This window comes from Empidonax traillii, unplaced genomic scaffold (assembly GCF_003031625.1).
Source record: "Empidonax traillii isolate 1590-97213 ecotype Southwest subspecies unplaced genomic scaffold, ASM303162v1 scaffold161:size1573837, whole genome shotgun sequence".
In the NCBI taxonomy this organism is placed as follows: Eukaryota; Metazoa; Chordata; class Aves; order Passeriformes; family Tyrannidae; genus Empidonax; species Empidonax traillii.
Genome location: NW_020955354.1, coordinates 1537313 through 1559635, shown reverse-complemented (window position 1 = coordinate 1559635; position 22323 = coordinate 1537313). Strand labels below are relative to the sequence as shown.

The window sequence follows — 22323 nt, the reverse complement described above, 5'->3', positions numbered from 1 at the left end:
GAAATCTGTCAACTCTCATGTCGTGAAATATCTGGGCCCCACTATTCTTAGCAACAGTCTCTTTCCAGGCTATATATGGGAGCTTAAAGCGCCTCTATGATACAGTTCCCAGTTGTATTTATCTTTGCAGTGTTACAGAAATCTCTGTCCTCAGAGGGATGAGAACTGAGGATCCATCTGAGATCCCTGGTAGAGTTTTGTGTGTTGGTGAAGCCCTTATGCTTGTTCTTTCTCTGAGTTTTTTTACCCCGGTTTCTGTGTTATCTTTACTGTTTTTGAACTCTGCTGTTTTCCTGGCACATAAATGACATTTATTCTCTCTTTCCTGATCGGCAGATCCCTGCTGAGAGCTCACTGGTGGCTCTGACCACACTGCAGTTACTCATAGGGGAACAGCTGGGCTGGGGCCAGGTTGGTTGAAAGCACTTGGTGCTGTGCCCAGATGTGGGCAGATGTGGGTGAGCTGCTCTCAGATACCTCATGTCTGATGGCTGTGGGACCAGCAGAGGCTGGGGAAAAAGTTGGGGCCACTTGTAAATGCTGGGTATGGGTGTTTTGGCAGCTCTGGGCTGCAGCCCAGCGCCAAGGGATGCTGATGCTGAGAAAGACAAGCAACAGCATCCAAATGCAGGTGGGCCTGTCTTTACCTTCCTGCCATGGGTCATGATAGCCAAGCAGCACTGGTGCTTGACCTGCTCCAGGAGCATGGATTTGGCTGCCATCAGGGAGTTTCACTGGGACCCAAGGCATTCTCCTTTACCTGGCACATACCACTGATGTTACTTGGCACCCACCACCATATGAACACAAATTTCCAACCAGGGATTTTTTTTTTTTTTGCTGCAAGTTGAGCTTGAGCAGACAGAGGGGAAGCCCCAGAGCATGCACCATGCCAGGACTCCTCATGCAAGCTGCCAGGAGCAGTACACTCTCCTCTCGTGGTGTGGGCCAGTCACCCACTGAAGTCATCCTTGGCTAAGGGTTGCACAAAACACCTTAACTCTTCAGGAGTCAAACAAACATGGGGAGCAGGGCCCCATAGCCCCAGGAGGCTTTATAGGTCCCATGGCCACGGTGAGATTTCTCTTTGGTAGATTTTTTGCTTTGCTCCATTCTTTTCTCCATATCTGCAGGCAGGTCCCAGGCTGTGGGAGGTCTGCCAGTGGCACCAGGATGGGCTGGACCCCTTCCCTGGAGACTGCAAGGGCTGTGCTGTGAGTAAGCCCATCCATCCCTCTGTCCATCCAACTGCTTGGTCACAGACCTACAACCGCAGTAAGTACCTGATTCAGGCACTAAAAGGCAGTGGGCAGGGAATGCAAACCTCCCCACAGGCAGCACACAGGGAAACGTTGCCTTGGTAGGACTCAGGCGAGCGGAGGCAGAGTAAATCTGGCAGCCAACAAACTGACCCCACTGTGTTCTGAACCTGAAACTGTTCCAGGAGATCTCCTGAACCCGCCTTTGATTGCAGAGCTGAGGGTTGGCATTATGAATGTAGCTTTGCAGCTGAGTTTTGCTGCTGGAAGAGGAAAGGGTGATAGTGGCAAAGGGAAAGGTGGCTGTGAAGGGTTTGCAGTGAGTGGATGAGCAGCAGAAATGTGAACTAGATCAGCAAAACCTCATATAGAAACGCCTTCACTGCCACTGAAGTGCAGGAGGAAAAAAAAAACATTTTGAGAGAGATTTTCAGCATAGGTCTGAGCCTATGATGAAACATTGCAGCTCGTCCCACCTTGTACACTCAAGTGGCAATTAGAGGTGATTTTATCTTGGCTGGGGTGGGTCTGTGGGCTGATGTGCAGAAATGATGCTCCGAGCATGAGTCCATACCTGTTAACTCCAGACCCTCCTTGGCTGCAGCAGCACCTGGCGTGGCAAGGACTGCCAGGGACTGAGCTGCTCCCCAGGACGGGTGGCTTCTGCCAGGCAGTGAGGTTCTCTCCAGTGCCAGAGGAGTGATGGATCAGCAGAAGACAGTAGTAATTGCCAGGAGGCTTTCAGGCAGAAAGCAAGGCTCTTGCTTGAGGACAGGCTGATGTAAGTCAGCATGTAAATTGAGGACAACATAAAAATAATTCCAGCTGAGCTCCTAGGAAGAAACCTACGAACAAAAAAAAAAAATGTTGTTGCTAAGAAATCTGAAAACAGAAAACAATAATGTGGCTCCTGCCAGGGTAATAAAAGTGTATCAGCGTTGTGCCTGGTCTCTCATACCTATCGCTTGCTTGTGACAGTAAATTCAGTACTGCCAAAATGGGTACAGTTTTCTCTGCGGCCATTGATGCTTCACATCATGGAAATATCAAACGTTTCTGATGGCTGTTCATTACCCTGCGCTTGAGAGGGGAGCAATCTTTTGCCGGCTCCATTATTTCCGTGACAGCAAGGAAATGACTATGGGAGGTTTAAAAATTAAAGAATACAGCAAGGTTAGATGGATCGAACCTCAACAGCCTGTTGCTGTTCACTGTGGTTGATGCTAACCTGGGGTCTGGGAGGCAGCTCACTGTCTCCAGAGTGATGGAAACCCAGGGCTATTTTTCGCTTCCAGCTAAGTGCCGAGCCATAAACTGTGAAGTTTGACCTTGAAAATCTTCAGAGAAGTTATTTTGAAGGGGGACAATGTTGCAGCACAGCTGCTCAGCCAGGAGGAGCTTTAAGCATTTGCTGGATTCCAGATCTGCATCAGCTGATGCAAGGGTCCAAAGAGTTGCATCTTGCATATTCTGCAGAGATCCACACCATGGAGCTGAGGGATGGATGTGGCACAACAATGCTTCCCTGTCATCTTAGTAGTTCTAGAATGAAAGCCAGCTGATCTTACACATGTTTTTGCTGTCGTGAGGTGATCGACAGAGGGTCAGTCACAACAAAACAAGGGTGATAAAATTCTGGGTCACAAAATAAACCTGTCCTGCAAGCTCACCAGGACAAGCAGGAAAAAGCAAGAGTCTGCCCAGCTGCCAAGGGCCAGCTTTATATTTTTATCTCAAAGTGCAAAATCTTAGCCTGGTTCAGTCCTTTCTCCAGAGGAGAATCTTTTGGTTTGGAGATATTGTCAGCAGATAAAAGTCTTGAAATCTGGCCAGGGACAGGGTGAGTATGTGGGTATGTGTGGGTGTAGTTGGGGTTTTTTAATCTGGGCACAGCTAACTCTTGTCACCTTCTTGATTAATTTGAATCTCAGGTTTTTTAAACAGAAAGTGCAGTGACAACTCCGTCAGTGGCTTCTTACGAATGAATAAAATAAAGCCATGTCAAAATGCATTTCAACTGATAGCAAAACAGCGTTTTTAATGAATCTCCAAAGCTTTTGGTAACTGAGCTGTGTGTTTGCAGTGTGCAGTCTCCCAGCTGTACACTCGAGGGGGAAACACACACAAGACACCGTGGGAAGTGGAGCTTTTGCATTGACTCTCACGCACATTGAGGAGGTGCCTGCTCTGCACTGCTCTCTGTGGGGTGGCTGCACTGAGCTGATTTAAGCTGTCTCAGGGACTGTTGTTGAGCTTGGGGACTGTCCCTCTGACTAGTCACAGCAGCACAGCCACGGGGGCTCTCAGCTGAGTGAAGTGCTTGCATGGGCAGAGGAAAATTCAGGAGTCAGAGCCAGGGTTTGTGATCATATTGTGATGGGGGGAGTGGGGGCACTGGTGGGAATGAGGGTATCGGCTGGGGTGCTGAGCATTAGTAGGGGTGCTGGGCATGGCATTAGGGGACTCACTTGAGGCTTTTTTTACTGCCACAACCTGACCGATTTCTGAGGAGTGTGTCTGCACAATGCTCTGCCTGGACACTGCTCCTGGCAGCAGAGGAGGGTCATTTATGAGAGAGTCAAAAACCTTGCTAAAATCAGCTGTGTGATATTTCTTATTTCCATGCTATCTGCAGGATGTGTCTATTCAGAGATTGAAATTACCGTGGTCTGACACAGCTTGCTCTGGATAAGGCCCTGGTGCCCATATGCATCTGCTTGGCTGCTCTTTGATGGTACAGCTCCTTCATTCAAGTCCTTTCTCCTGCATTTTCACTAGCACGGGTGTGAACTAGACTGGGCAGCAATTCCCTGCCCCTCCTTGCCTCCATAACTTGCCCAGGCAAGTGACCCACCAGCCATGGAGGTCTCCATTACCTGACAGAGAAGAAAAAAAAAGGCAAATGGGCTTCATATGGAGGGACAGGGCTAGGACAGGTTTGTCACTGCACCATCTGGCACAGCATGTCCCTAAAGCACGAATTGCAGGGAGCTGGGAGGAACAGGTGGACTAGGCATGACTCATGAGGAAACTTCCCCTTTTTCCTTTTCCCACATTTCTTAACCTCTGAGTGTTGCCAAGGGCAGGCTGGAGGGGGGCTGTGGGGCTGTGGCTGTCAGTGCTGTTCCCACAGAAAGCTCCACACCCTGGCCTGTGTTCCCCCCCATTTACCAACATTGCTGCAGGTGCTCCCCAGCAAACCCATGGGCAGCGAGTGCTGCTTGCAGCCCAGCAGCACAGCCCTGAGGCTTTGGCTTCATAAAAAGCTGACAGGGAACCTGCAAGATAATGAAACTTTCGCTGTTTGACACACAGTTAAGAATTAAAGAGGGAAAAGTGTGCAGTTGGGATGCATAGGGAGAGAACAAAATTTACTGAAGCTAAAAGTGAAAGTGTTATGTTAATGGAACAAATTAGCAACTAAAAAGAAAAAAAAAAGTGGTAGCAGAGAGATTTAAAGGAAATTGGAAATTGGTTCCAACATGATACTTTGCTCTAATTGTGTGCAGAGGTGTCTTGATGCAAAACAAAACCATTCAGAAATGACCTCCCTGAGTTATTGTGCAACCTAACTGGGAAAAAAAATCTATCATACTCACAGCAAGTTTGTTTTTACGGATCTTGTGCCTCTCAATTACTTTTTAATGGTCTGCATTGAAAAGGAATTCCTGTATGCACACTTGAGAATATGAAAACACCCAAATGATAGCTTATGATTTAGTAGGATTAAAGTATTATGTATGCAGGTGTAGCACGTTTCAGGTTATTAGCAATCCAATCTATTTTTTATGACATTATGGTGTAATTTTCTGTATGGAACTTCAATATAAGTCTTGAGCTGTATCGGAACATAAACTAAAATGTTCCTGACTCTGTCACTTTTCATGGTCTTTACTTTGATTAATAAATGCAACAAGAGCTATAACGTTCTTCAATACGAGGCTAGGATCATCCTTCAATCAAAACGTGTCCCTCAGCTTTTTATAACTTTTTACATCAATATGTAGGGCTTGAGCAGGAGCAGTGACAGGATTTCATTGCAGCTGAGCACATATAGCTCAGAGGCTCTGCAGAGGATGAGCCTCTTTTTTTGCTGGCTGCAGCCAGCTGATCTCCTTGGCATGGAGAGCAGTCGTGCCCTTGGAGACTCGGTGTCACCTGCGGAGAGCTGGGAAGCAGAACTGGACAAGAACTTGACACCTCAAATTTTTAATCTTACCTCACTGGGCACTTCATTCAGAAAACAAATTTTTGAAATGCACCCCAGGTTTGGTGTGGAGCTCAGGAGGGAGGGGAGGTGAATTGCAGGGACAACCTTTGGTGTAACATTCAATAACACAATCTTGTGTCCGCACAGCCTACAAGTCCTGACAAATGTAATCCAAACTTGGGCCTCAGGATGTAGCCAGAGTGCAGACAGGGAGGAAGGATGTATGCTTCAACTCCTCATCTCTGCTCAAGCAGCTGAGTGGATTTTGCATTGCTGTTGGCCATCAAGGTCAGGAGGAAGCTCCTCAGTGTTCTTGCTGACCCATCGTGCCAGTGCTGTCAGGAGCCCCAGCCACGAAGGGGAAATAACTCACACACTTGTCAGGTTGGTCTGTTTTATTTCTGAATTATTCTTTACATTGTACAATATATAAAAATACAGAGTACCCAAAAAAAATTCACAGTGTCTAAAGGCAGTGATTACAGTCTAGGTCACCTTTATGCTAAAGTACCATCAAGTTCGATTGCATAGGAAGGGTGATGTGCCTTCACAACAGAGTCCAATAATACTCTCCAGGTTTTGTAATTTTGGGGCAAGCATTCTGTGTTGGCATAATCATTTCCCATGTACCCAAGATCCAGTATTGCATCTGTCACTCTCCCACCTCAACTACAAGCTAAATCCTATCATTTCCACCTCACGTGACATCCTCCCTAAAGCTTCCTCTGTAGGAATGCTCCTATTTAAGCACATTACTTTTAGATATGGGCAGGTTTGGATGCTGTCTAAGGAGGGGTGTGGATGGAGAGCACACTGCCGAGCAGCTGGCCGGCTTTTACATTGTTTGACATTTTTGTACTAATAACATTTTTGCTCCAGTTATTAATGGCCCATCCACGCCGTCCTCTGCTTGACTCTGCGGCCTGCGAATCAGCAGCATCCTGCTGGATTACAGAGCTGTCAGAACCAAGAGTGCAGCATTAATACTTTTCACAATCAGATTTGTTTAAAACCAACTCGTGGCTGGGACCTGCAGAAAGCCAAATGCTGCTCTTACAGCACTGAACCCTCTCGAACAGCAGGGGTGAGTTTGCAGCTGAGGCTGGAGGCAGAATGTTAAAAATAACAGGTTCAAGACCCAAACTTACGTTGAATGCAATTGAGCACTTATAGTTGTGACTATGTAAATAGTGGGTTGCTGGTTTTGCTCCTCTAAGCAGGACTAATAAACACGCTAATATTTCCCAAAGGGTCCAAAGGAGGAATTTCCAGACAGAACAGCTGAGTCTGGGTAAATCCAAAAGGACCCAGCTCCAGAGGGGTTTCTGCCCAGTTTTGCTCTGGCAATCAGGCAACATAAAATTGGACAGAAACCTCTTTCACCTACCCCAAAACTGCTCTTGAAGCCACCTGATGTTTCCTCTTAACAACTTTAAGGGAAAGATTCACCTGTTGGACTTTGGCTTTGGTCATGAGGGCATTGCAATGTGATTTGTTGGAAAAAAAAAAAAATTCTTCAAACCCCATTTATTGGGTATTTCTCTCTTATACCAGGCAGCTCCAAAGGGTGCTGTGCCCTGCCGTGCATAGGGGCTGGCTCGTGGGATTGACAGGGCAAGAAATGGATGCGGAGCCTTGGCCGCTAACACAGAAAGCTCCAGGGACACCCAGGGCACCAGGTGCCTGACTCCCATGGCCCTGTGGCTTTTTTTGGAGCCCTCTGAAAACCAAAACCTATGGGTTTGCAGGCTTTTTATTTTCCTAAATTTTGTACTAAAGCCTCCTAGTGTGACGATAAGGCAAGGCTTGTAATGCAGATCAATAACTCAGAAGGCAGTTACTGACTTCTTAAACATGGAAGATGACAGTTTTCCTGTTCTAACAAATGATGTCTTTCGCTCTAATGGTACAAGATTTGTTACTCCTACTTGCTATTTTAATTTTCTTTGCACGATTACTCCCTACTTATAATTAGAAAAACAATAGAGGGATACACATGAGAAATTTGGGAGGCTTATTCTGAAAATATAAGCAGTAACAAGTATCTTTTTCTTAATCACTCTTAACCAGAATAATTCAGGGGAGATTCAGCATTTCTAACTAGAAAAATCAATGTATTTTTCAATTAAAAAATTATATTTCATTTACCTCAAAAGTGGGTTTTTAAACCTAATAGAAAGGATAGTAGATTTTTACAGGGTTTTTTCTTCACTTTGTCCCTGTGGTATTTGAATACCAGCACCGCCTTTCTTATTCTAAGTTTCCTCTGCAGGCATTTTGCTTAATATATATATTGCATGTATATATTATAAATATATACTGTATCTATCCACTGATAGATGTATACACTGTTACAAAAAAAGAGTAAGTTGTTACACAAACTTTACATTTACATTTTTTTATATATATATTTTTAGATATATATATATATAACTCTCCCCCACTACTTTTGGTACAAAGAATAAATCAATCTCAATGGACAGCAGTTTTCTCTCCAGGTGGGCTGAACATCAGATTCTCACTGGAGGCATCAAATTGTCTGTGCCAGACACGGGCTCCATTCCTGCTCTCTGTTGATTTCAAACCAAACACTTCATTTTCTGAACGTAAGGCATTAGGAACAGTGGTGGTGAGACAATAAATGTTCAGTTCATATATTTAAGAGCAGCCCTGGCTCACATGCTGGAACATTCAAAGGCACCCTTAGAGCGACAGCACCTCTTACGTGATGGTTTCATCATCAAGTGGTTTGTTTGTTAGTGAGCAGCACAAGGTATTCCTGGTGCGTGACAGCTGCTCAAGGAAAGCCTGACAGCAACAGCACAACACAGCCTGGATAGCACCATCATGCACACCCCTTTGGCTTTTTTCACTTCCATGGAAAAAGAAAGAATGGCCTAATTAAAGATGTTTCCACTACACACTTGGCTGTAGGATTTCCATCATATTTCACACACTGTATACCTGAATACTACCCAAAGGGTTTGCAGAGACACAGTGTCTCCAGACCTACACAGAAACTGCTCAGGGTTCCCCTTCTGTCTTAGAAGTAAAAGAAAAAAAATTATATGAGTCTTTTGGAAAACAATATTCCCACAGGAAATGCATTTCCAGTGTACTTGGAGATGGCTTTAGGAATAGGAAATTTTAGCAAGTTTAACATCCAGTTGCAGGGGCAATTCAAACTGATACAGATATTACAGACCTGATGCTCAAGGTTCTGAATTACCTGGATTGCAAGATATCACTGCACATGGTGTCATTAACCTGCCACGCATTAGAGAGCTCATAAAAAATGCAACTCTCACACCACATTAACATCGTCCTTAAAGAACTGCACTCTCCTGCAAACATTAATTGAGTAATAAGTGTTCTGATTTCTTTTTTTTCACTCTCTCCTGGATCCTGCTTTCTGCTCGAATGGAGACTACAGCCCCTTGCTGTGATTGCCAATTATATGAAAAAGGGCTGAATCCCTTTGCATGGCTGGTAAGAAGGAATGTCCTGATGAAACTATAACCACATGCATCACCCTCAAAGCACTTGCCTCCAATAGTCTCCAATATCCACCTCCTGAGCACAATGGCAGTAATCACCTGTCTTGGTGAGTTGAACATTTAAATAATTTCATCTGCTATATGGTACTTTGGGAAAAGAAATCAGTTTACATCATGTTATTCTGTGAAGCCAAAAATGGGAAAAAAAAATGTTTAGAGGCAGGGAGGGGGAAAGAGAAAGAAAAAAAAAATTGAGATAATTGCAAGGTTTGACTTGCTCACATCCCCCCCAACTCCAGCTGCAATCTAGCCTTGTGCGTGGTAATTGCAGAGTGTGCCAATACAGGGAATCTTCTGAAGGGGAAGCTCAGAGACGGTTTTGATTTTACAATGGCTAGAAGGATCTTGGGAGCCAGTGTTTTCTCCTGAATCACATAAACTAAATCTGGGAAATCCCATCCTGATAGTCTAATATGATAATATGATAATTTTCAACCCCATGGCTACACACTTCTTAGAACTACTTTAAATCAGGATCTTAGTGTTGCTGAGAAGGATGTGGAAATTCAGTGAGACGGGGTGAACTTGTCATGGCGTGAGGCACTGCTCCTCAAATGGAGTTTAGGGGCCTGGGAAGAACCTCTCTGCAGGTGCTCGTCCCTGCTACCGGTGGTATCCTGCTTCCCTGGTGTTCCTGTTTCACTCCTGCTGCTCTTGCCTGGCTGTGCTGCTATGGAGGGTCAGAGGTGCTGAACCCCTGTGCCTACTTGGAGGCTTGCAGCACGTTGCTTCAGACAGATCTCCTAGGTCTGCATCAGCTTAAATCTATTTAAGAGCACCTCTCTCTCCATCTGCTCCCTCTATTTCATCTGGTGGGACCAGAGCAGAAGCAGGATCAGCTGCTAAACCAGAAGAGCAGCTGCTGAAGATGGGCACTGCTGAGCCGAAGGTGTCTTCGTGGCAGTACTAAGGACCTCACCCCATTCCAAATATCCCTACAGCCTTCAATCACTGCAAACCAAAGTCAAACAAAGTAATTAAAAAATGGGAGGTTTTTTTAGACTTGCCCTCTGGTCAAACTGCCATAACACAGGCTTACAGAGCCACGCTGGTTCTTCCTTGCAGGAAAAGCAATATACTTGTCACAAGCAACACAGTCTTCCTTCATTTCCTACCAGCTGCCTACGTGAAAGAGCTGAGTACACAGCCCAAGCTGGACTTCCAAAAAGCAACTGCAAAGGAACAGCACTGAGCAACAATCAATGTCGGCTTACAGCGAAATCTGGAATTAAGCACAGACAGACAGGACTGCTGGGAACACGGCCGGGGCAGTGGCCAGGCACGGGCATGGCAACTGCTCGAGTAAGATGCAGACGACAAAGCCAAGCTCAGGACCACATGGAGCTCATGCGTATTTCAGGGTGTACTTTTATCTCATGCTCTGTATTGCGACATTCTAAAATCCTTAGCATCAGGAGTTCATTATAAATATTTAGAAACACTGAATGATAACAGCGGTGAACTTGTTCACGTTGCTAACACACTGGATGTAACTGTACATTAAGCACCAGCAATAAGTTTCCTTTTTGCCAAACAATTATGTCAGACAAACATCTGGTTGTAGACAACATGGCTTCTGCATCAGACTAATACAGTTCTTATAGACACAGTCACACACATACACAAAATTACATTTCAAGGCTGGATATACTGTTTAATAATGCTACCGCCCCAATTTACTTCGATAGCTGCAGCAGCATTTGTTTGTTGGGTTGTTTTTCTCAGAAAAATTAAAGAAATATTGGCAAACAATGCACATTACTCAGCTGTGTTACGATTTCACTGGAAGACGCTATAAGAATGTGCAGCAGACTTTCTGGGTCATGTCAGACTATGGAAACATTCCTTATAAAAATACCTTACCCCTGCAAAGTCAGAATTATTCACTCTTTGAGAGTAAAGGAACTAAAACCCAATAATAAAATAAGAGGAAATATTAGCCCAAAGCATGGTGATTTCCCACAAGAAGAGCATGGCCTCTAAGGTTGCCTTTCCTGGCAGGCGCAATCAGGATCAAAGCTAGAACAAAAGAGTTAACACTGTCTCAGAAAAAAAGAAAAAGGAAGAAAGAAAATAAGCCCATGGCTCTTGTGCGGCAATCATCACATCTCTTTTTCCAGTGATATAAACATCTTTGTTTGTTAGGCACTCCAAGTTCATGTCTCCGATGTTACTCCAACATTTACTTTTCTCAGTGTCTCACTGCCTGTATAATTTTCTTTTAATTAAGACTGGAAACATTCTGGAAAGCTTCTTTGGATAATGCACTTTTGTTTGTGTGTTGTTTCTCATCAGCTGAACTGCATATTACCAAAGAAGGCTGCAGAGAGTATTTCCTGTAATATGAAAAGATTCTATTGAAGATAAAGGGAACACTGCCCTAGAAAGTTACTACTTTTTTTTTTTCCAGAAACATTAAAAAAAATCAAAAAATAAAAAAAAAAAAAAGGAAAAGAAAATGTTCTTCAAGTTGTTGGCACGATGGAGTCCTGTTTGGCCTGTCTCACAGGCTGTGTGTCATCCAGCACACCACTGCTCTCCTGGCTCAGGAAGGATGCTCTTCATCAGACAGACACCCCTGCCCCAGGAAGGCCACCTCTGGCCTTGCTTGGAGTGCTCCTGTGTGTTGTGTGCTGCTGCACAGTGGCCACCAAGCCCAGCACACATCCCCCTCCTCGACAACGTCGGCCTTGGACAGCAACACTGATCTTCCTGCCATAAACAGTTGCAGTAGTAAGAGCCATCTCCAGCCAAATGTCCACAAAAGCTCTGCAGAATGGTCCATATGCATTTTTGTCCTTGTAAGGAGATGTGCTGTTTACAAGAAATACAATTAACCAAAGGAAAAAAAAAAAGACCCTACTGTACAATATTTACATCTAGAGGCTGGGCCGGTATTTGGTCCATAAAATCAATTAAAAAAAAAATCATATAGGAAGTTATCCAGTCCTGTAGGATCTGTCCATCATCAGCTGTTGGTAAAGGTCCTTCCAGGGGAGGCCTCAGGCCTGTAGTCATATTTATTCAGTGTACTGGGATAATAGGTTGTTGTGTACACATTGGTTTGCTGCAACGGGTAGAAGTTGGTCCTGTCGTCTGGTATCAAATTGTTCTTGTTAAGTGTCTGCAAAAGAGAAGAGGAGATGACAGGCATGGCAACAGTGCTACATAATTACTCTTTTCTACCTGTAGACAGCTCCCTCTCACCTGCCTTCTCCATCACGGTCTCTCTGCTGTGGCCACCACCACCTTCCCTCCAGCTGGGAGAGTAAGAGGGTACCTCGCACTCGCTACGGGGCTGGTCTGTGTGGGATCACAGCTCCTGCCAGGTCTCCTGCAGTGGACCTGTGCTCAGCTACTGCTAGGGATGGAACCCAGAGCCTTCTCCAGAGACCTGGAGTCTCCTGGTAGATGGCGTGTCGTCCAAACACCATTGTCACACAAAACCATGCTGGGCCTACACAAAGGTTGGTGATTAATGGCAGCACTGAGTCTAACCTCTTCCAAAATGCTCATGGTACAGCCTGCAGCTCCCTCTCATACCAGTTGCCAAAAGGCAGCTTTTCTCTTTGGAAGAGCAGGTGTGCATTTACCTGATCTCCATCTCCATTGGTAGATATCCAGGTTTGGACCCCCCGATATTAAGTGTGTCACTTCTGTAAGCTACAGTATAAGTAACAAATCATGGTCACTTTTGGAAAATCTAAAATTACTCAAAAAATTTAACAACCACGTAACAATTGTTGGTGATGATGAGAATGATGGTAACAATAACATAAAAAATGAGAATGACAAATGCCCCTTTTACCACAAAAATTTAGAAATGTTTCTTTTCTCCCTCCCCTCTTCCCACCAGCAAGCAGAAGTCTCCCTCTCCCCAGATTAAAGCCCATTGCTATGCCAGCTGTTACCTATGTACAAGGATAAAATCACATTTTATGTGTGTGTTTGCAGTAATTCTATGGAACTTTCTTTTACCTCATTATCATCTATGAATTTGTTCGAGGAACTTTTATAACACTTTTTTCAACTACCCCTGGATTAAATTTCTTATACCTATCTCAGATCTCTGTCACTGAGCAGTGCACCTTTAATGGCTGCTGTGCAGAGAACCCACTCCTTTGATCTGGGAGCCAACACTAGGCGTGCTGCTACAGCATCCTTATGTTCAGGGCTCATTTAATTAACAGCACGTTTAAACCCAGTAGGAGCATCTCTCCTGTCAGGAGCAGAAGTGGAGAGATCTCATGAGGCAACAATCCTGGGGCCTAATGGTTGTTCTGCCACAACTCAACGTTCCTGGGAGAACCACTTTACCTCAGTTCCCCCTTGAGACAAACACCTCATACCTGACCCAGCTCAGGGCATGATGAAAACTTATTAACTAATGCTCAAGTCCATGAACAACCCACCTCCGTGAGCTTTACCTGACCCATCTAACTTCAGTCAACTCAATTTCAGGCATTGTGGTTCTGTCAAAGGCAAGAAGACGACTCCTTTCTATGTGAGGGCAGGTGCAAATGAAAATTTCTGGGTAGCCCCTGAGCCCCCTCAGCCCCAGCAGCAGTGGGGTGACCTGACACCACTGGAGGCCCAGCTTTTAGGAGGCTACAGCTGGCAAGTGGGGTCTCACGCTGTGCATGTGCCCATTGCACGGTCAGGGCTTAACCACATCCCAGCTGTGACCACTGAAATGATCAGCTACCCCAGGCTCAAAGACAAGACCACAGGCAGTACATTATTCTCCCGATTTCTTCGTAATCAAATCGTTTTACTGTGTGAGGAGGGGGAGAGGAGGAGGAAGAAAAGAAAATGCTTTCTTCTAATCAGATAGCAGATTGACAGCTACAGCTACCCTGGGAGCTAACAACTCCCAGTTTCATTCAAGACATTAGGAGGAAAAACTTTCCTATGACAAAAGGATCCTGCAAAGAAATTTCCCAATTGCTGAACAACCGAATAAGTTTTTCAGAAATGAGCACTGCCTGAAACATCTCAGCCATGAAAGCTGGAAGAGACTCAGCCCCCTCCTGGTCTGACAGCAATGTCTCCCTGCCTGGAGTCTCTAAAATGAGCCCACAGCACAACAGTTGTAAGAACCAAGGAGAGAATTTGTATAGGCATGCTGTGACAAATATTTTCAAAGAATGAGAATTTGTGCCCTTCAATATGAAAGAAAAGAAATGTCATGCTTTGCTCCCAGTCACCTGAAAAAATATTAAGGTAGTGGGGACAACAGTCAGATGCTTTTTGCTGGAGCCTGGGAAACATGGAAGTCCTCAGTCCTCCCCTGCTTGCTGTGCTTCCTTGGGAAATCCAATTAACTGCTCTCTGCTTCTGCATCTTCTGACTCAGCTTGAGAAAAACCTTTGAGCTCCCTGGAAAAATGCACTTTACTAAGTACTACCACTGAGTATTTGGGGGAACTGCTCTCTGGTGAACCCCCCGGGTGTTCATATCAGCTGTACACAATGAATGCTGTTTCCTGTTGGTGTTTCTAGCCCAGGATACCCACAGTAGGCACCATAACTCCATGGCCACAGTCTGCCACAGCAGGAGGAGGAGGCTGAATCCCACTTCTGCAGTTTCTCTGGGCTCTCTTGAAGGTGGTCCAGTATCCAAGCCTTGTCTGGGTCACTTTTTGGGATGGTTAAGATTCATGACATGCCAGGAGTACCATGTCTGAAACTTAGTGACATCAAAATTCTGACCTGGAATAGTTCAGAACTGTCTTGATCCAAGGATAAAGACCTCAGGACTCAATTCTTTTGGCTTTCAGATGGAAAATCTATATGAGTTTCAACATGTCCCATAGTATTCAAAACTAGCCCACTACAACAGATGTAGCATTTAATTAACATGATTTGCATTTTTCCCCTCTCTCTCTTCTTATTTTCATATAATACCTAATTAGGAAAAACCCCACAACTGGTCCTTTGCTCTTTTTGGTTTATTTTTGATGGAGGGCTTGTATCTTAGGGAAAATACCTTACGACAATGGTTTGTGGAATTTACAATGCAATTAGCTGCAAATAATTTATCTCCGGAAATGCTGTGATGGCAGTACTGTCCTAAATCAGCATGATCAATGTGCACTGCCTTCCCATTTCCCCACACAAACTTACTGTCTGTCTCATTTTAATAAATAGATTATTATGTTCCTTGGCACTAGAAATTGGTTGGTATTTTGAAGAAGGGAAATTAGGCAGCAATGAATTTAGAGATGTACACAGACACACTCATGCATTCACTGCAGGAGAAGGGGTGTGTGCAGTTAAATCTCTCTGGGTGGACTCACGTGCTGCTTTACTCAGAGCTTTAATCCCTGCTCCCATCCTGCAGTGCTGTGACAGTACAGAGATGGCCAACAACCTTCCCTTCAGAAGATATTTCCCCAACGTTATGTGTGTTATGCCATCAAGGTCAGAGCCTCCCGACACCCTGAACTCACTGGAGTTACTGTGGGGATGAGAACAGCCTGCTGCACCCACAGGTGTTCCCACCAATACTCGTCAGCCCCAAAAAGAAAGGCAGGAGTCATCACCACTGCACAACTACAGTTGTGCAAACACAAACAAACACGCAATCGAACACAGAACACACCCTGGCTCCCAGCCCAACTCCTGCGTCTCCACCTCAGTCACCTCTGAGCCAAGTCCCCACTATTACAGGGGCCAAGAAGTGGTTGCTGAAGACAATACCAACCAGTCCTCCTAAAAGGCTTTTGCAGGGACTGATCAGTGGCTGACGCAGCACAGCAAGCACTGGAGCTCAGGGTGTCCTCACTAGAGCTTTCAGAGAAGGAAAGGAGACTTGGCTTTGCAACGTGAGCCCTCCTGCATCCTCCAAGGAGACATGTTACTCATCTGAGCACCCTCCAGACCTCACTGACGACATTTTTCCTGACACTCAACCTGCATTCTCCCCTTGCTGTCTGCTCCCTCCCATATGAAACACTACTGACTCCCCTTGACAGCAGCTACAACCTTTTAGACTGTCTGCTCAGTAAGCAGATAGAACCAAAAGTCTGACCAACGTTTACTGCTGCAACAGTACATGCTGCAAAATCTCTGTGCCGTACACACAATGTATTTCAAACACTGAGGAAAATGTATTTCAGGCCCTCATTGTGGTCCTATCCTGCCTTGAGAAAAAAGAAGTTTCTGGTATTTGTGCAAGCATAATATTCCCCATAAAAAGTGAGTCTAGACTTCAAGCTAATATGAAACCCTGTGGGATGTGCTTAGAAAAAGTGCTCCATTCAACTACTAACTAGTTCTTTTACCTGCTTCCTCCCTTCCAGTATGACCCATGCCATCTCAGCATATTTAATAAAAGCTTTTTCCTCTGGTCTGTTCACCACTAACCTCAATTCAAGGACCTGCTAGCAGAAGGTAAGTCACTTGCTCGCACTAACCCAACCAGGCAGATCACTCAAAAGCAGGCACAACTTAACTGCTTTCTTTAAATGACTTTTGACTATGCTGCATTGCCATATGACTAATATAATTTTTAAAAATCTATGATCCAGGAATTCTGCTTTGTTGAGCAGGGATGTTTTCTGATGGACTAAGATGGTTATGGCTTTAAGAGAATGTAAAAGAGCAGCAGCTCGCTCCAGTATACATGATCTGTCAACTAACCAAAAGGTCCAGTCTTGTTGTCAGTGAATTGCATGTCTATGCCAAGCACAACAGAATCCTGAGTCTTTCAATATTTACAGAACTATATGAACAACTTGTGATCACTCATGCTTGTGTATTAGCAATTAGAACTGGAAGAGTCCGAAGGGAAGGGTTACAGATATCTCCCTTGTGTTGGGCTCTGCCTCCCGGAATAAACACCGGAGGCAGAACATTGACATGGAATTGCAGGCTGTTTCTCCCGAGGTACAGCCAAATGTGTTAAACATGACTGTATTGTACCATATGCATACATTTAACTTTGTTCAGCTTTCTCCATTGATATTTTTAGCCTCAGCCATCATTCAGATTTTCCATTTGTTCCTTTTTCTCCAGCAAGGCCTTGCAACTACTCCCCAAAATTCTGCTTCTGCTCCAAATCATTAAGTCATTATCCACTGACCTTCTTGCTTACATTCTCCCAGATGTATCAAAACATCTTTGCATGTAACAGTGTGGGACTTGCAGTACTACTCCCATCCTACAGCTGCAAGTATAAGCTGCATAAACATTTCTTACACACATAAACATATCAAATGTTCCAATGTTCAATATAAAGTCATGAAAATTTCAAAACTTGATTTAAAAAGAAGATGAACATCTCCCCACTCCCAATTAAAAGGAATTCCATATATTTTTTGAGAAGTTAAAGTGAAAAGGATACTTCTAAAATCATCTGATACACACACAATTAATACCAAAATAAGGGGAATAATGTAGTTCCCGCAGGGTAACATTTGATGGCAAGATTTCCTTAACCTACTCATGTAGAAAGCACTCAGAGCTTTTTCAGAGCTCAGCATTCTCTCTGAGCTCCAGATCTTCTTTTCTATTTTGGGGGTGGTGCGGAGGAAAAGTCAGCAAGTTTCCCAGGAGTTTTTTAGGTTAATCTTTACCAGCTATGCATCACCATAGTCCCAGTGAAGTCAGTGAGCAAGGAAAATTCCCTCAGCCTCCCAGTTTCTCCACTATTTCCCTGTCGATGGGTGTATAATTTCAGTTCTTCCACCTCCCACCTGGGACACTTTCCTCTTTAAAAACATAAAAAAGAAAGAAAAAGCAGGGAGACCTTCAAGGACAGCTTCAAACCACTCTGTCCAGATTTATGGTTGCCACCACTTTAACCTCTGAAGAGACCGAACAGTGCAGAGTGCACCTTTCCAATGGCCATGACTCATCCGAGATGTGTCACCTGTGCCAGGGCTGCACAGTTACAAGTTTGCATCTTGAAAGTTTGTTTGTAATGCTGAACGTCCTACGCTCTACAAAGAAAAGCTTCCCCTTGCCTTCATCACAGAGACAGTGCAGGCACCAGAGGTAACAACTCCCATCACTGGTCATCCACTGTGGACACACACAAAGATCTAAAATCAGGGTCGAGGTAGGAGACAGCAACTTTGCAGCCAACCCACTCCTCCTAGTAAATCCAAATGAAGCCCACGTGCATCCTGCCTCTGCAGATTTCAAGGACAACCTTTCCGCTGAACTCAGTCACACAATTATCCCTAAAAGAATCGAGAGAGGCTTTCCAATTTTCCTTGGAACAGCATCCAAGAGACCTCCTGTAGCAACAGTGGGATGGCCATTACACCCCCTCGTTCTCCAGGAAAATGGAGGGATGAGGGAATTGCGCAGTGATGTAATGAAGCCAAGATCCAACGTTTAGGTTCTTTTGTGCTTCTTTTAAGTCGTTTGCTTCTTGCAGTGAAACCAGATTGAGTAAAATGCCTTTTTGATGCAGATTAGCTGTTTTATGGAGCTAGCCATGCCTTGTTTTTAAAGGATGTTACATTTTGCATTGTAGGAACGTTAGCCAAATTACTTAGGGTTGTGGAAATATATTAATATTATGAAACATTTCCCACAGCTTGTACATCTCTGGAAGTAAGAAGGCAGAGATCTCAGAATTATAATTAACCAGTAAATTTGGAAATAATTAGCATAATAATTACATTTCAACAAAATAAACCATACAACTAAAATAACCTCTTTTGGCAATAATTGACACCAAGAAAATACATGACGTCTGGCCCACCCACATGCTCCCTTTCTTCTGATCAACTGGATGCCACAACACTGCTGTGCCTCTCAAGCTATGCATTACAAATAACCCTGGAAAGATGGAAAGTTGCCAGAAAGACCTTATGAGACCCATGTATTTACTCCAAGCTAGGAGTGATTTTTAAGACTCAAATGATTCTCCTTTCTGATCTTTCTTAAAAACTTGCTTAGTGTCTTACACTAAGCAAACTATCTCACCTGATGCTTTTATAAAATCTCTTAAGCTCTGCCTACATGAAGTCAAAAGTAGCAGTGGCCAGGGTTTATGCACTGAGTTTCTTCTGATTAATTCAATAAGGCTGTTTGCAGGATTTACAGTGAAGTGTAGATAGACAGATGAGGAACCTATTTTCTATATAAGAAGGTTATTCCTCTCGAAATGAGATACAAAAAAATCCCACTGGGACACTAAACTTATGATTTCATGTTCTTTTTGGATGGGAGCTTACCATATTTTCAGACTGGAAATTCTTTGTTCACTGTTATTGGTAAATAAATTAAGCAACCCCCAAATGATGGCAGCATCTGTAGATGTGCTCAGGTTGACAATAGAACTAACATTCAATTATAAGAAAATGAATAGCTACAGTTATCTATAGCTGTTTGAAAATAGCTATTTTATCCTTGTACTTAGGAGGGAGTGAAGTTATATTACTGCCATTTTAAGCTTATAAAAACCTTCAGAGTTGGCAACATAAAGGACCATTGTCAGAAAGATGCTTTGGCACATCTCTGACTTTAGGCACATGAGTAAGATGGCAAAACTAACTGCACGTAATAGTAAGGCAAACAAGTATTTTTCTGAACTGGAAACTGAAATCTGAGGAGTTGATGGAAACCATCCCACTGGCAAGTGCAGGTGTCTAGCCTAAAGCTTGCTGTTTATCCCTGGCTTGCCTATGATTTGGTGGTGGCAACACCCATGACGTGGTATTCAGACACAAAAGAGGAATTCAGGGCTGCCCCAACTGCTTCCCAGTTTCGCTGGTGCACAGACGTATCAGACATGATCTCAGCTGTGTGGGAAGGTGCAAACTCTCTCCTTGCTGCACTCCTGTACCCTTGGTATTTGCCCCCACATATACAACAGCATAACTGCAGAGGGTCATCAGCTGAACTACACCACATGCTCCTGCACATGCTCTAGTATTCAGATAAATTCACCACAGTCCTAATGTGGCCCTCTAAAACTAAGACAAATAGATCACCTTGGGTGCAGATGATAGTTCGGAGCACTGGGCTATACTGGGCTTCAGCTGATGGTACCTGGTGAGGCTGTCTGGGGGAGGCAGCTCTCACTGCCTCGTGCAGTTGTACTGCAGCAAGCAGCCTTAAGTTTTCAGATGGCCTCAGAGCTGCTTGTTCTGGTGAATTACCAACACAAGTCATGCAGCCTGGTGCCAGCCCCCAGCACTACGCTGGGATTGAGAATTGCAAAGGTGTAACTGCAGCGGTGAAAAGAAAAAAGTAGTAAAAATAAAAATAAAAGTAAAAATTGGGCCTAATTTGCCATCTGCTAACTTCATTCAGTCTCTCCTAGTCTTACTGCTTTCCAAATTCTCCCACTCTGTAAATAGCTGCGTTTTGATTATTTTCCTCGAGATTGCTTCATTTTCTCCCCATGTTACATCTCACCTTGCTATTTCCTCTCTACATTTGTAACCTCCTCAGGTCATTTCCCATTATTTCTATACCAGTGGCTGTTTTTTTGACACACCTCCCAATTTAATATCTTCTGCTAGTTTAATTAACACACTGACTGCACTCTCTCCAAGCTTGTTAATGAAGATATTAAATAAAGCCAAACCTTGCATTACTGCTTGCAGTGCCCCAAACAGCTCCTCCCCACAGCCCTCTTTGTTCCCATTAACAACTGCCCGATGTTCACAGTCCATTAGCCAAGTTTCAATCTCTACAGCAGCATTCCTGTCCAAGCCAATTTCTACTTATACATCACAAGATTATTTAAGACACCGATACCACCCTCTTTTCTTTAGACCTATGGGACAGTGAAGCTACATCTTCAACCAGCTGAGAATCTGCCCTTATGCAGATTCATGCTCAGTTTCATGCTTTCCCTTCATTCCCCAATGCTAAAACTCTGCAAAAAGAGATTATGTTTGATTTCTTCTTGCTCAGTTGTCAGTTCAGCCCAACCACCTTTGATTTCATCAGGGTATGTGATATGCTGCCTCTCAAATATTAATTCCGATCTGCCTGCATATTAATACTGACAGAGATTTGTTTCAATGAGTTTCCATCGCTGTAACTGAAAGTATAGTCAAGTCAATCCCATTTGTTTCTCCTGGTTTCACTCTCTAGTATGGCCCTGACTGCCAAATTTTACAGATGAAGCAGGATTTAACACCCCATTGATACGTTTTGTTGAATGGGGAAGGTCCAGGCATACTCTAGTGATTGTGGGCCTGTACGCTTACAGATGTTTTGTCTTATCCCCAAATCAAACTGGCGTTTCCCACACAGACTTACTGGAGCTACTTGTGTGACTTCAGAGCATTGGACTTTTGTAGCTTAACAGTGACTCAATTAGCAGGGAGGAAATTGGCCTGCTTTCTCACAAACACTTTTGTATTACTTTTGCATTTCATGGCACTGGGGGTTTGCCCAAGATCCATGATATTTATAAAGGTAATTGGAGTTGTTCATTAGCTGGTTCTCACAGCCTCTGGGATACGGTCCATCTAGATTCCTTCATCCGCAGATTTTCAGTTCTTTTCTTTATTCACATGCTTTGTGCCAAATCTCAGGACGATATTAGAGCTGACTTAATGAGGATTCCCCCAGCTATATGGGAATGCAGGCAGGGTTACTGCCGCTTTCCCTATGCCAAATCTATCATGCATATAAAAATGGTGCACCAGGGAAAAGTGGCAAGGGCTGTAGTGTTGCCACAGCTTGTGCAGCTTGTGCCATGGCATCAGTCAGTGCATCCTGAGCAGCCTGAGCTCTCAATTATTCTTTAGGACAGGGCAGTCATGGTTCAGAAAAAAAAAAGCTCAGGTGTTTCATCTGTCCTCGCTCAGAGCTGCCAAACACATTCTAGATGTTGAGCTCTAGTCCTGAATACTGACATTGCTATATTTATTTTCTATGCATGCAGCTCCATTTCTTTATAATTCTACTTAAAAATCTATTATTTGCAAGTGGAACTGTTCCAGAAGAATCGCGAGGCAGCTCCTCTCCAAGTGTAGCACAAAGGTTATATGTTTTCTGGTATTTATTGTTTGTCTAATATTACCCTCTCCCTTCGCTTTAGCTCCCTGCCTCTTTCATGGCTCCCTTTAAACTCTTCTGCAAACACATAATTAATTCCTCCTGCACATCTTGGCAGCAATGAGGATTTCCCAGTTCAGCTAATGCACATAACACTGTTAGCCAGAGTTCTGAGGAGACAAGGAGTGGAGAATCACTTCAATCACCTGGACCAAGGGAGAACCATTAACTTCTAGCAAATGAGGCGAGGGTATATTTGAAATATTCCTCTGCTGACCAGTAGAGGGAAGTCATGTAAGTACACAGCAGCCAGTCCAGTG

General features: G+C 44.1%; 1 protein-coding gene across 4 annotated transcripts in view; it reads right to left on the bottom strand.

Moving 5' to 3' along the window:
* Nucleotides 1-8126: 8126 nt before the first annotated feature.
* SEMA5B (semaphorin 5B) overlaps nt 8127-22323 on the bottom strand; it is a 197427-nt gene continuing 183230 nt past the window's right edge. For 3 of the 4 annotated variants that reach the window (XM_027885113.1, XM_027885112.1, XM_027885115.1), the window contains one exon: nt 8127-12150. In XM_027885113.1, the coding sequence (XP_027740914.1) occupies nt 11995-12150 (156 nt within the window). In that variant the 3' untranslated portion in view covers nt 8127-11994. Of the gene's footprint in view, nt 12151-12619; nt 12690-22323 lie in introns of all 4 variants that reach the window. The other variant, XM_027885114.1, reaches the window with a different exon arrangement.